Below are 14,773 nucleotides of genomic sequence, written 5' to 3'. Positions count from 1 at the left end.
TGGCACAATCGGACTGAATTTTAATTGCATCTCTCATTTCCCCACACAACAATGGATCACTTCCTACACTGAGGAAGTGATACCATGTTTAGCACCAGACTTTGGGGCACATTAAGTAAACCTGACCCACTTCTCCATTATGGCCCCAGTTGTCTAAAGGGCATCCACTTTTCCCCACTTTCTCATTTCCTGTTTCCATCCTTCTTTCATCCCCTGTGCTTGGTATCCTCCTTTCTGTAACCATTTCACATTTCTTGGCCCTGTACCGTTCCTTTCTACAATCCCACACTGCTAAGCCACTAACTGCCTGTTCTTGCCACAGTCCCCGACTTCTCAGCAATCAGACCTCATTGTGCTTCCTTTTCTCCTGCTTACAAGATCTTGAATCAAGATCTACACCAGAGCCATAAATCTTTAAAACTCCATACAGTTAGCCTACTTTGTAATAATGAAGTTGTTGGTTTATCTGGAACCTAGCTGGTGGTATATTTCAAGTGCTTTCTAGTTTGCAGAGGAATAGGTTTGCCAGACCTCCAGGTCTGACCCTATCCATTTAGAATGAAAGTTACGAAGCAAAATATGTAGGCAGCATTCAAAGCAACTGCTTTTGGGGATATGAGCCTGCTCACACCTTTCAGTCTTTTTAGCCAATGAATGAAGTCATTGTTACTCTGAGACAGAATTCCGCAAGGGCCGCTCCCTTTCCTGGCAGCAAGAATATAATGATAAATTAAATTACAAACAATTCCTCATGACACCCAAATTAAACTACCTGAGCCGGCTGCCTCTTTCTGCCTAACGGTAAGGCCTGCTAACATACATACCACCAACCTTGCAATCCCCTTGTTGCCAAGCCCCTTTTTATTTATTTATCCCCAGGCAATTCTGGATGTCTTGTAGCTGATCAGGTGTGGATGGATGCTTTAAAAAATGGGCTGCTGGATTTTAGGGATTACCAGCTTTGGGCTGCTGCTGCGATTCATATTGTTACAAGCCACTGCAATCTTCACTGAATGGCTTCACAAGATTCGGGAGGTTCTGGGAACTCATCCAGGGTTGAGATTCCATTGGGAAATCAAGATGCAGGGGAAACCTTAAGAAATATGGTTTATTGTACACATACAATTCACACCTGGGTCTACTTTGGAGAGAGTTGAGAGTATCACATCTCAAAAAGGGCTTGTTCCCCACAACAGTGCACCATTAGAATCCAAGGCATCCTGGACCTGCACGCCATCTCTGTGCCAACTTGCCAAGATGATTCTGGCCTTCGTAGCAGCACTTCACGCAGTTCTGCCTCCACCATTCTCCTTTCCAAAGACCCTTGCCAGAAAAAACCCCAGACACTTTTTTCCTGTGGGCACAGCCTCCCTCTCCCCTGTTTTCCTAGTCATGGAAGCTGAAATCCTAGACCAGGCATCCCCAAACTTCCCATCTTCCCCAACCACTGGTCCTGTTAGCTAGGGATCATGGGAGTTGTAGGCCAAAACATCTGGAGGGCCACAGTTTGGGGATGCCTGTCCTAGACCATTCTCTGTCCACGGTAACCATGGGAACTGCCTTCTCTGCCCTGATGATGGTTTTCATCGATGGGTTATTGACTTGCTTCCAGGACGGTTTTTGTCATTTTTAATGACTTCTTCTATCTCAGGTGAGGCCCTGGCCTGGAAAAGCAGCTTGGCCTGTATTTTTCAGTGGCCTGGAACCTTCCCTTCAGTACTCTAAACAAATATTATCTAAATTCTACCATTTACTAATTTCTAACATTCGCCCCTAAATTCTGTTGCCCCAGATCTGTAACAACATTGACCTAATATAGTTTCTATTGTACTGACTTTTATTGCTTCGATTGTTCACTGCCCTGGGATTCTAGCACCTCAACATTTACGAAATAAGTTAATACTGGCTGTTTCTATAAGGTGATCCCCTTGGACACCTTAAAAAGCCTTGCAGACAGCTGACAAGAAAGCCTGAAAGCTTGAAACAGCCAGGTTTGCACATCATGACACTGGTCCATGATAATGATCACAGCAAATTCTGAGTAGCTGCGACAAGCTGTTTCCAAGAATACAGCTCTGTGGTTTCCTCTGGAGACTCTCTGTGGCTTTACACTTAGTTATTTGCTTTTAAGGTGCTATCAGCTGACGTCTCAGGGCTTGCTTTGGGGTTGGAGGGGGGTGGGAAATAACCCATAGCTGTGCAGTCCTTTTTTTCAGAAACGTCCACAAGCTCATTTCCATACATGAATAGATTTGACCTCACAGGCCATCTTGAATGTAATTCCCCTACATTTCAACCTCTGAATTCATGCTATGTTCTCCTCCCTTTTTCTTTCCCTTGCTGTTTCAGACCTGATTCCAATGGCCATGGAGAAAATCACTGGTGGAGTGTGAAAGGTGACAAAAACCAAACGTTTTGAGTTTCTGGTCCATGGTCTCTCCTGGCTTCAGAAGTGCCCATACAGCTCCTTGCCCAAGGGTGCCAGGGAGCCTAGGTGTGCCTCTGAACAGGTTCATGGGAAGCGCAGATTAAAAAAAATACTTTGCATTCCTTTAAAGGACCAGTGATTTAACTCATTGCAGGCAGTTGGATGAGATGGCCCTCAGGCCAATTCTACAATTCTAATGTTGGAGACCTACTAAATGGGCCTTTGGGGTCCCCCTCTGTGCTTCTATTAGCTGCAAGATGGAGTACAGCAGATAAAGAGACTGCTAACACTGTTAAAATGGTTAAGTAAATTAACTGTTTGGTTTCATTATGTAAGCTGAAGATATTTCTGGAAGGTGAGCTGAAGTGGGCAAGTTCCCTGGCTGGAGAACTTGTGTGTGTGTGTCTGTGAAATGGGTCAAAAAGACAAAGAGCTGCCAGTCCTGGAGCTGGAAAGACATAGAGGCCTGATTTGCTTTTTTTGAGATTGCAAAGCTGTGGCTTTAGTGCCACCTCCTAGAAAATTAATGGTGAAGCAGGTTCAGTTAAAGCACTGGTACTGTGAATCTTCCATATGTGTAAATAAACCTCATATCACAGAAAATGCTATCCATCCCCAGTGACACTAATTTCAAGAAATCAAACCCAAGGTTTTCTTTTGGGATGCTTGAAATCTCTTACCACTCAGAGATTTTGTTGCACATAACATACCTGCAAGTCAGGTGGATCCTGAAAAGATTTAAGTGATTGAACCACCCCAGAGAAATAACTCTGTGTAGGACATCTGTACAATTGAATGACTTTTATTGATGATCATAAATCCTTTTTAACTAAAACTAATGCTAACACAAATGTCTTCAGGATCAGGAGCATGAATGGTACCTGGGCCTTCATGAGACCAAATGCAAAGGCTTCTTGTTGGTCAATAAATCAAAACCTGGAAAGGGTGCCATCCTATCCACCTTTACTGGTAGAAAATTTGAAAAGTCATAAAGCAATGAGGGAGGGCACTGAAAAGTAGAACCATGCTCAAGGAAGCTCATGTGACCACTTCATTTTCAAGACTGACTCTTCTCTGGACCTTAGATGTCTTATTAGGGACCAAGAGGCCTCTGGGAGCACCTGTGGCTTCTAAAGGACCAACACTTGACAGAAACTGTATAGAGAAGTGCAACATTGCCATCTTAAGGTCAGCAATGTAATGTCCAAGGAGATGTTTATTTCAGTACTGTATATTGTGATGTGTTTGCTCTTGACTACATATTCTCTTTCTTCTCAAGACCAGATGCTTCTGCCCTCAGGGCTGACCCAAACATCATGGTACCTCAGGTTGCAACCCTTACAAGGGAGAAAGCCTCAGTGTAAATTGCTTCTGAATAAAGATGCATAGGATCGTGGCTGATGACACACAGTGGATGTGCTGGACAATGTTTTGCCTCAGTAATGGACTGGATGAGAGCCAATAAATTGAAGCTCAATCCAGACTGAGGTACTGTTAGTGGACATTTCCCTAGACTAGATGGGAGGTTGCTGCTCTTGATAGGGTTACACTCCCATACCCTCCAACATTTCTCCAATGAAAATAGGGACGTCCCGTTCCACAATGATACTTTTACTATTTATACCCCACACATCTTATTGGGTTGCCCCAGCCACTCTGGGCAGCTTCCAACATTTATAAAAACATAATAAAATATTAAACATTAAAAAATTCTTTATACATAATTGCCTTCAGATGGCTTGGAAGTCGAATAACTCCATACCCTCCAACATTTCTCCAATGAAAATAGGGGTATCCTACCATACCCCCCAACATTTCTCCAACGAAAATAGGGACACCTTAAAGAAAAGCGGGACATTATGGGATCAAATCAGAAACCGGGACGGCTTCTCTAAATCAGGGACGTCCCTGGAGAATAGCATAGCTGCCAAGTTATCCCTTTTTTACAGGGATTTTCCCTTATGCTGAATAGGCTTCCTCGCAAGAAAAGGGAAAACTTGGCAGCTATGGAATAGGGACCCTTGGAGAGTCTGCACTCCCTGTGAATGAGTGGGTATGTAGCTTGGGGGTTACTTCTGGATCCTTTGCTGTTGCTTGAGGCTCAGGTGGCCTCGGTGGCATGGAGTGCCTTTCGTCAGCTTTGGCTGGTGGCCCTGTCGCTACCTGACAGGGTTAGTCTAACTTCTGTTACCTATGCTCTGGTAACCTCTAAGTTAGATGACTGCAACCCATTATACATGGGGCTGCCCCGAAGATGATTGGGAAAAATCAGCTGTTGTAGAATTCAGCAGGCAGCTTGAACATATAATGTGATTCCTGGCCCGACAGCAATGGCTGCCAATTAGTTTCTGAGCCAAATTCAGAGTGCTGGTTTTAACCTATCCAGCCTTAAATGGCTCAGGACTACAATATCTCAAGGACCACCTCTCCCCAGATGAACCAGCCTGGACCCTACAATCATCATCCAAGGTCCTTCTTTGTGTGACTCCTCCATGAGAGGTCTGGAGGGTGGCAACACAAGAATGGGCCTTTTCTGCAGTGGCTCCCCATCTGTAGAATGTTCTCCCCAGGGAGGTTCGCCTGGCAGCATCATTATATATCTTTAGGGACCAAGCAAAAACTTCCCTCTATAGGCAGGTCTTTGGCCTTTGACTGTCTGCGGCCTTTTAGAAATGGGTGGGATGTTTTTAATGGGTTTCTCTTCCCTCTTGGTTGTAATGTATCCATGTGGGGTTTATGTAGGGTCTGTCTGCTTGGTTGTAAGTTACTTTGGGTTGCCCTGGGCAAGAGAAAGCAACTGACAAATTTAATAAACTATAAATAAATGAATATGTATAAACAGTGTATGATCGCTTTTTGTACGATCCTCATTATTTATTTCATAGCCTTTAGAACATGAACAAGCATGGGGACGTCAAAGAGAAATGATTAAACTGGAAGAGTCTAAAACATTACATCTGGTCACATATATGTGTAAGGTGTTGGTGCTGGCGGGAGAAGGAACAGCACCCAAAATCCTGGGAAGGTGAGAGCAGAGTTCTCCTTAGTGAGTCCTTCCAACTGGATCCCTGATGCTCCAGAGCACAGATGCCTTTGACAGATGAGTTCATAAAAAGTGTGGCAACACCTGCCCTTTGGAACTTCCTGCCCAATGAGATCAAGCTGCCACCTTCATGGTACTCTTTATGGTGCCTGCTAAAAACATTTATGTTTAGAGAAGCCTATGCAGATGCTTAGAAAGTTGAGGTAATTCTAATCTGTATTTTAAATTTTGTATATTTTAAAGTATGGTTGTGAATTTCCCCCGATTTTATTGTTTTATCTTTTTTGTCAAGCGCTTTGAACTTCATTACAATCAAATGGTGTATACATTTTATGAAATAAATACAAATGCTAAATAAAAAGAGATAAAATGGAACAGTGTCCTTTCAAAGGCTTTGGGGTTGTGCTTGACCAGGAGTCAAGCCTCTGAAAGTGCAAAATTCCCAATGTGACTGTATCAGCTTGAGGAAAAAATCTGACAGCTCTTCCAGCCACTTGAAACAGTCATCAAACAGCCACTATTTAATTTTTAAACGCTATTACATTTAAAGTATTATTTAATATTTACATTTTTGTAAGTTGCTTTGAGAGTGCTTTTGTTGCTCCTTAAAGCAACAAATAAATTAATAATACACTATTAGCAGGGCCGGCCCACCCATGAAGCCACATGAGGCAATAGCCTTAGGCGGCAGGATCCATGAGGCAGCAGATCCTTATGTTGATGTTACTCCCCCCCCCTTTGTTCCTGATGTAGATCTCCCCTCGCCCCTTTTTTCTGCGGTGGCGAGGGGAATACCATTTTGGGGTCCAAGATGTCTTGGGCCGGCCCTGCTCTTAGGGAAGCACAATGCGCAAGCTACGACCAATTCGCGGCGCCTTCCGCCAGATGGCGCTGAAGCCCCCGCAAGGGAGACTCCGCCGCCAGATCCTTGCGTGAAGGCGTCGCGTGCCCGAACTGTGCGTGTGCGAGCGGCTCGTGGGCGACTCCGAGCGTGCGTGGTGACGTGTTCGGCCCCTTGGCCCCGCCCCTTGCTGAAGCGCGGCGGCCGCAGTCTTGGCGGTTGCAGAGGGAGGTCGCGGCGGAGCCGGTGAGAAGCAGCAGCTGCCTTCGGCCTCGGCGCCCGGACGCTTCCACGCTCGCCCTCACGATGTCTTCTGTGCCGGACGCCGCCGCCGGCGACGAACTGAAGCAGACGAAGGAGATGGAGGACGCCGAGAAGTACTCCTTCATGTCCACGCTCACCAAGGCGCCCAAGAAGGTGCGGGCCGGTGGCCGGAGCGGGGAGCTCGGGGGGCGCTTGCGGGGCGGGGCGGCAAGGACGGGGCTCGGTGCCTCAGGCCTTCCAGGACGAGAGGGGCCGGGGCTTGAGCCCCCCACCCCACCTGAAAGTCACGTCCTCTGAGTGGGAAACAGCCTTTCCTTCCCCTTGACGCCTTGGGGAAGGGGTGGTGGTGGTGGTGCGCTCTTGCAAGGTTCAGCGGGCGCTCTGCACATGCCACGGGGAACTGTTTTCTGTGTCGGCGTTTCTCGTGTCCCGGCGCTGAGACCTGACCCTGAAAACTGGCACGTAGACGTGATCCCCTCCGGCAGGGAGCGGGGACTGGGGAAGAGGAGGAAATAGGGGGAAAACTCCAGGAAGAGGAGATGTGGAGGAGTCTGGAGCCGGCCAGGGGACTGAGGGCCAGTTCAGCTGTGGCAGCGCTGGGCAGGTGTAAGAACTGGGAAGGAAGGTCCTTTAGGACACGGATCCTCAGCGTGGCAGGCCTGGGCGGTGTTCGTGCGAACACTTTCCTTTGCAGCTGAAAGGCTGGACCGCCTGCCTCGAAGGTCTCTATCCCCATGTCTGCCACTGGAAAGCATTTCCGTCTAGCAGTCACAGAGGAGATTGGACTCTGGTTCCCTCCATCCACCCGGCTAGCTAGGAACAGTGTGGAGCCCAGCATGCATATGTGATATCTGACTGCTGTCTGTCAAGACTGCTCCTGGGAACGAGGTGCTATGGATGCTGTGCAAGTTAAAAGTGGCCTGTAGCTTTTCCCATATCATTCTGTCTGTCTGTCTGTCTGTCTGTCTGTCTGTCTGTCTGTCTGTCTGTCTGTCTGTCTCTCTCTCTTTCACAAGTCCTCAGTATATTCTTCCAGTATATAATCTGTCCTAGCATAGCAGTACAGGCTTAATCCAGGCAGTCTTCTGGGAACTCCCACAAGAGTTATTGCTTGACTTGGGCAAATGTACCTTAAGATAGAGGCATGGTGTCTTGTGCTACCTGGAATATGCTCTCAACTTTTTGTTCGTCATTGAGAATGTCAATCCAGAGATCAGAAAACACCTTAATGCTATTCCGAAGTGCTGTTTAGTGGAAAGGGCTATCTTTGCTTTGTATTCCTACCTGGTTTAGAATTTTCAAAAACCATCTTCCTGCAGCCTCAGTGATTGTAACTGTTAGTAATCATTGCTGTTAGTGGAGCTGTAACTGTGAACTCTTCAGTTATACAGCCAGAAGCTTAGATTTCCTGTGGGAAGTCCTTCTGGGCTGAACATTGCGTTCTCCCTAGCTTTGTGTTGCATGGCTCTGAACTTAAACCTGAATGGAGTATGGGGCAAAAGCTCCAAAGACAGCAGAGCTTTTCTTGGGAGAATGGGCATTTCCCTTTTGCTGTCTGAACTGAAGCAGAATTAGACTTGTGAAAATAGTTTATTTCTTTAAACTCACATTTGAAACCTTTTGTACAGCCCAACCTTTCAATGACTAGCAGAAACATTTTGGTGCTAGTTGGAAGATCAAACTTCACACTTAGCAGATGCCCAAGGACCACACCTATAACATTCCAGTACAAAAAGTTTGCTCCCCCCGAATATAATGCAAAACCATTAGTTCCACCTCAGACTGTGAAATTTGAGAAACTAGAGATGTTATTCCTTTTGGCTTTGGCAAATTCTATTCTTAGATACAAAATAATCACAAGTGTGATAATAAAAATGTACATACTTATTTTGCTGTGCCCATGAACCCCAGCAGGAAGCATTCCTGTCCTCCAAAATCAACTGTCAGAAAAGGGATATGGTCACTTGTTCCAGACACACATCATCTCTGATAATGTTTCTGTAATTTGTGTGGAGTTGGTGGTTGGACTGTTGGTGGTTGGTCCTATCAGGACTGTTTCTGTGACCTTATACTTTTGATGATCGAAACATGGATAGAGAACTGCATATATGAGGTTGGCAGAGGGAGGACCACCTCAGGTGGCAGATGCTGGTGGATGGGGTCAGCAGCCTTTCGTTGGAGGACAGGGCTGTAGTTACCACGTGAACTTACCTCCACCTTCTAAACTACCCTGATATCCTCAGCTGTGGTGGGTGATGCTATCCTGTCCCTAGCCAATCTGTTCAGTTTCTGTACATGAAATGAGGCTGGGGCGGGGGCCTTGTCCTTAAGGTATCTTGGGCCAGCCCTGGACACATGCTCCCCCTGATCTGAGATCTCAAATTATGTTGTCATTTATGCTACTTATATGGGTCTCAAGAACAATTTGTTTGAAATATCGCTCAGAGAAATATAGAATGTGCAGCTAAAGTCTGAGACTCATAAATCAGAAAAGACCATTAAATCTTGGTTGATCTGGATATAAATTAATGTTTTCAGCTGTTGTTTATTCAAATCATAACCGGTATGTAATGTTAATAATGGGGTTCCTGTGAGACACTGTCCTTATCAATGTTTTTAAATGTAATAGAAAGGAGGTTTAATTGGACCTGTGAATTTCTTTCCCCTCATCTATTCCCAGAACCTTGTCTGTTTAATTAAGAAGATGTACATAAGGTATCTTTTAAAGTTTAAGCATAGTTTATTTATATGCCACTTTCCCACTGTAAACATATGCCCAAAGTGGTCTGCAATTTGAAAACAGTTTATTAGAAAACATATCAGGAAAACTAAAAAGTTAATTTAACCTGATAAGTTAGTATTGCAGTAGAATAGTCTAGACTTAAATTTGATATTGCCCTGTATATATGTATTTTAAGTAATAATAGGACTAAGGGACCCAGGTGGCGCTGTGGGTTAAACCACTGAGCCTAGGGCTTGCTGATCAGAAGGTCGACGGTTCGAATCCCTGTGACGGGGTGAGCTCCCGTTGCTTGGTCCCAGCTCCTGCCAACCTAGCAGTTCGAAAGCACGTCAAAATGCAAGTAGATAAATAGAAACCGCTACAGCGGGAAGGTAAACGGCGTTTCCATGTGCTGCTCTGGTTTGCCAGAAGCAGCTTTGTCATGCTGGCCACATGACCTGGAAGCTATACGCTGGCTCCCTCGGCCAATAATGCGAGACGAGCGCGCAACCCCAGAGTTCCTACTGTGATCCTTGTGACTTCTACTGTGTCACCTAATTTGTGTCTATTGGTATCAGGATGGATTATTGTCCATACATTGTTAGCCTGCCCAGAGGCTCAGTGATGACTACAGCTAGGATGTCGGATTGGTGGTATGGATGGCCCTTTCTTTATTTTCAAAAGGCTCATTTAAGGGGGTTTGTCCATGTTCAGGGAATGGCCGTTTCGTGGGTGCAATGCTCTGTATTAGGCAAGAGTTTTTGTTTCTGACTCCTTCGAACTCTGCTTTTATGAATTTAAATGAGTGAAAACTAGTGCTCAAATTATATTTTGCTTTTCATAAAATAAACAAGCCAAGGCTTACAGGTGCAGGCCACTTAAACTGCCAAGGGTGTAATTGAGAAGACTTGTTTAGCCAATGGGCTAAGGCACACTTTTTATATTACAGCAGTTAGAATGCTAATAGTATATTGCTGCAGCTTTTCCATAGTACAGCTTGAGTTCCTACATACAGACTGAGGAGAGAGGGTAGTATCTTAGTCACTATAAGTCTACAGTAGAGTACAACACCACCACCCCCATTAAAAGAGAGTTCCTGGGTTGCTATGGATGCCACAAAGCTCCCTCATGGCTGCTTTGATAGATTCAAGAAGAATATGTCCTTGCATTTCTTTCTATCTCCTCTCTCCATCTTCCTAACAGCTGGTCAAAGAAAGCAGAAGGTCAAGCATATTTTGCTCTTCCACCCATACCAAATATAGGATTGTTTCCTTTCATTGTAATGTCATAGTCTAGCACTCCTATACAGCCTGTTAAAATGCTTCAAGCTGTGGCCTATTCCCCCCGCCTCAAAGCTCTTACCACCACAGTACTGAAATCTCCCCTTGAGTCTTTGTGAAGTACATTCATATCACCAATAACTCATTCTTCAGATACTTACAAGTGGCTCATAGATCTTCTTAATTGCATCAATATTAGTCAATCCCTATATGCAAATTTGTGTTTCATTATTTGCTTTTGGAAAAAAACCAACCTTACCATCGTCAGCCTGGATAGCTCAGTTGGTTAGAGCATGGTGCTGATAAAGCCAAGGTTGCAAGTTTGATCTCTGTATGGGACAGCTGCATATTCCTGCATTGCAGGGGTTGGACTAGATGATCCTCAGGGTCTCTTCCATCTCTACAACTCTGTGATTAGGACACACGGTTGTGTTTTACTGTCTTACTCAGAGTAGACCCTTTGAAGTTAATAAACCTAAGTTAGTCATATCCATTAATTTAAGTAGGTCTAATCTGATTTGGTCTAGTGTTAAATACTAGTCACAGCTTTTAAAAATGTTAATATTTTGTAATAAAAGAAAAGAAAGAGAGGTTGGGTGTTATAAAAGAGAGATTAACTTTCAAAAAGAGCTTTAAGTTTTAGTCACTCCTTGGATTTCCACCCCCCCTCCCCCAAATTGTGCCGCTCATGTAGGTAGCAGACTGAGGCAAGTGGAGTCATGTACTCCCACTCTGCAGAATCCCTTCCAGTGACAACATGTTAACAAGTATAAAAACGTGTTACTCTTCCTCTCTGCCCACTTCTTTTTTGTGATTCTCAGTAATCAGTATTTCTGCTTCTCAGCTTCATTGCTCATTGTAGCCCCCTCCAGTACGTTCCTTATGCTTACATATACATACCGGACTGACACTTTCCACAGTGATGTTTTTTTCCCTGCTTTACAATTGTATACTGTCAATTTTGTAAATATACTTTTTGGTCTCAGAATCTTAGGTGAAGAATTTTAGCAGCAAGATTGTTACTGTATATGCACAAAGATGGAAAGATACAGCCCTACCTACTATAAATGAATGGTTGATAAAATTATTGGACTTAATTGAGATGGCAGAATTAATGTGTTTAATTAGAGAAAATCATTATTGACATTTAATAGGATTGGAAACTTCTTGTGGAGTTTTTGCATGCAAGAGAAAATCAACTTATAATATCTGGATCTGAAGATTGAAAAATTTAGCTCATAGAAAATAGACTACTTCAGTGTTAATGAGTGAATACTATATTTATCTGCAGGACAGAGAACTGGAAGTCTTTTTATCTTTATCATTTTCTTTTCTTTCTCTCTCTTATTTCTCTTTGCCCCTTTTCTTCTTTTTTCTTCTGTTCCTTTTAAGATTATATTTTTTAAGCATTTCATTTATTCTGGTGTATCATAAAAAGTTACTTTGTATTGGGTATGAACTTTTGTATATAATGGGCAAGTATCAATAAAAATAGATACAGTATTAATAAATAAAAAAGAATTTTATATGCCAGTTAATTTACCCTGAATGATATTTCTCTAGTACCATATGTGCACTACCACTGCAACAGAAAACTCAAACTATTTTTCTTAAACAAAGTTTATTTTTCTTTAATGAACAATAAGAAATTAGAAAATGTACAGTTTGTTCTGCTGAACAACCAGGAATCAGAATGTGACAATGCATATTTGTATATTTCCCCGTTCCTTCCTTCTTTTCTAGCATATGCTCCATACATGATTTGTCAAAGTCCCAATTCTGCAGAAATATTGAAGTTTGAATAAATTGCATGTATTTATTTTGCATAAATTTGCAGAATTCAAGCTCTGATGTCTTCTCCACGTTAACACAGAACATGGATATATCTACACATGCCATCTTGAGATATATCTACATATGCCATCTTGAGAAACAGATAGATTTCCTCTTAGCATGCAATCAGCTGCTCCAGTTTTCATTGGTTCTTGACCAATAGCTTATTTATATCTTGACTATATAGCAATATTCTCAGCCAAATTGCTTGGGAAAAGATTTCCCCCCTGCCTTAGTTTGGCCAAATGTTGTATGTGCATTGTTTCCCAATCCTACATTGCATTTCAATTATATATCCAAGAAGTAGCAGTTCTAGTGTTGCCCATGAGATTGTTGCTCACCCCTGCAGACCCACATTGATGTCAAACCATTCATTTCGATTTTTGTCATTCTTAGAAATTGTTGCTCAGAACGTCTTGCAGTGTGGATGGGTCTCTACTTTTCCTGGTCCTAATCTCTCAGCATAATTTTTGTGTGTGTGCGACTGTTCAACATTGTTTGGTTCTAAGCAGTGCTTTTTTTCTTTAAAAATGTTTAGGGATACTCTCATTTTGACTAAAAAAAATCATTTTATAGTTCAAATTGGGGAAAATAAATACAGTAAATGGACAAAAGTACAAAGATTCACAAAATGTTTAGGGGTATGCGTCCCCCCAGAAAAAAACCACTGGTTCTGTGTCTTTCAGAATTGGCCAAAAGCTGCCGCTGACAGGGTTGTTCATCCTAGAAGGTAGCTAGGCAACCTTTAGAAGTAGCATTGTAGAATACAGTGGTACCTCGGGTTACAAACGCTTCGGGTTACAAACTCCACTAACCGGAAGTAGTACCTCGGGTTGAGAACTTTGCCCCAGGATGAAAACGGAAATCACGCACTGGCGGCAGCGGGGGGCCCCATTAACAAAAGTGCATCTCAGGTTAAGAACAGTTTTGGGTTAAGAATGGGCCTCCGGAATGAATTAAGTTCTTAACCTGAGGTACCACTGTACATGGTACTTGCTTGCCACTTAGTGCTAAAGAGAGCCAGTGTGGTGTAGTGGTTAAGAGCAGTAGACTCGTAATCTGGGAAGCCGGGTTCGCGTCTCTGCTCCTCCACATGCAGCTGCTGGGTGACCTTGGGCTAGTCACACTTCTCTGAAGTCTCTCAGCCCCACCTACCTCACAGGGTGTCTGTTGTGGGGGAGGAGGGGAAAGGAGATTGTTAGCCGCTTTGAGACTCCTTCGGGTAGTGATAAAGCGGGATATCAAATCCAAACTCTTCTTCTTCTTCTTCTAAAATGTTTGTTGTAATGCAAATAGCTGTTAGAAAGGGAAAGACCTACAGTACTATGCTCCCCTTTCAACTTCCTGATAGCACACCCTGACATAGATAATCCAAGGAGTTCTACAGGTGGACAGATGTGCAGACTTAAAATGGACTTACTAGTGCTTGAGTTGATAATAGTCATTCAACATCCCTTAATAGAAGAAAGTTTTGTCATTCAGATTCTTTGGAGCAACTCTGATGGGTTTCCCAAGAGTCTCATTATAATAAGTGCTTCGGTTGTTGATGAAATGATCAGCTCTAGAAATGCTCAAGTTTGCATATCTCCTCTTTGTTGTTGTGTGTCTTCATAGCAACAATGGAGATGTGATTATTTTGCTGGTTGTGAGGTCTGTGAAAAACATACAGGAGGATGCTGAAGGGCTGTATATTTTTAAACAGCCTTATAACCCCCCCTTGCATTATAGAGTAGGTTCTAATGCTTCCTTTGGGCTTATGACAATCATTTTTTGGGGTTCCAGTTTGTGTAAACTTAGAGATCCTTCCCTGATTTATTGTAAATATTGCTATGGTAACTGCATCACAGAGTGTGGTTGGAACATAGCAATCTTGTTTATGTATATAGAAATTCTAGGTGTAAATTATTTGCCATCTATTCAGTAACCAAATGGGAACATGACAACAACAAAAATAGACTACTAGGTGTTCTTGGGATCCAGTAGCTCAAAATAGTTTTGTCTGATTTGAGAGACCCCCTTATACTGGCAGTATACTCCTCAGGTGGAGAATCTATTGTAAGCTTTAAGAATGTCACTTTTTCCATTCCAGGTGAGAAATGTGTGGCATAAATGATTGATGCAGATGTGTGAGCAGAAGGACTTGTAAAATATTGTAGTTGTAGTCATAGTAGTAGTAGTAGTAGTAGTAGTAGTGTTGCTGCTGTTGTAGGTTAGCAATTGTGCAGTTATTTCCAGGGCTGCTTTCATTGAATGCATTTTTAATAAGTTATATTTCAATTAATTGATTGAATTTTTGCTGATGACTCATAAGGTGCTAAACGTCTTCTAAAGTCATTGTAGCAAAAGTTCTAGTTTATGTTTG

General features: G+C 43.2%; 1 protein-coding gene across 2 annotated transcripts in view; it reads left to right on the top strand.

Moving 5' to 3' along the window:
* Positions 1 to 6,501: 6,501 nt before the first annotated feature.
* The window catches only part of AHCYL1 (adenosylhomocysteinase like 1), a 48,770-nt gene continuing 40,498 nt past the window's right edge, over positions 6,502 to 14,773 (top strand). For both annotated transcript variants that reach the window (XM_035122278.2, XM_035122279.2), the window contains exon 1: positions 6,502 to 6,729. In XM_035122278.2, coding sequence (XP_034978169.1) covers positions 6,619 to 6,729 — 111 coding nt within the window. In that variant the 5' untranslated portion in view covers positions 6,502 to 6,618. The remainder of the gene's footprint in view (positions 6,730 to 14,773) is intronic.

The sequence above is a fragment of the Zootoca vivipara genome, chromosome 7 (genome assembly GCF_963506605.1).
Source record: "Zootoca vivipara chromosome 7, rZooViv1.1, whole genome shotgun sequence".
NCBI lineage: Eukaryota > Metazoa > Chordata > Lepidosauria > Squamata > Lacertidae > Zootoca > Zootoca vivipara.
Note: the sequence above shows the minus strand (reverse complement) of the source record. Positions and strands in the feature narration are given on the sequence as shown.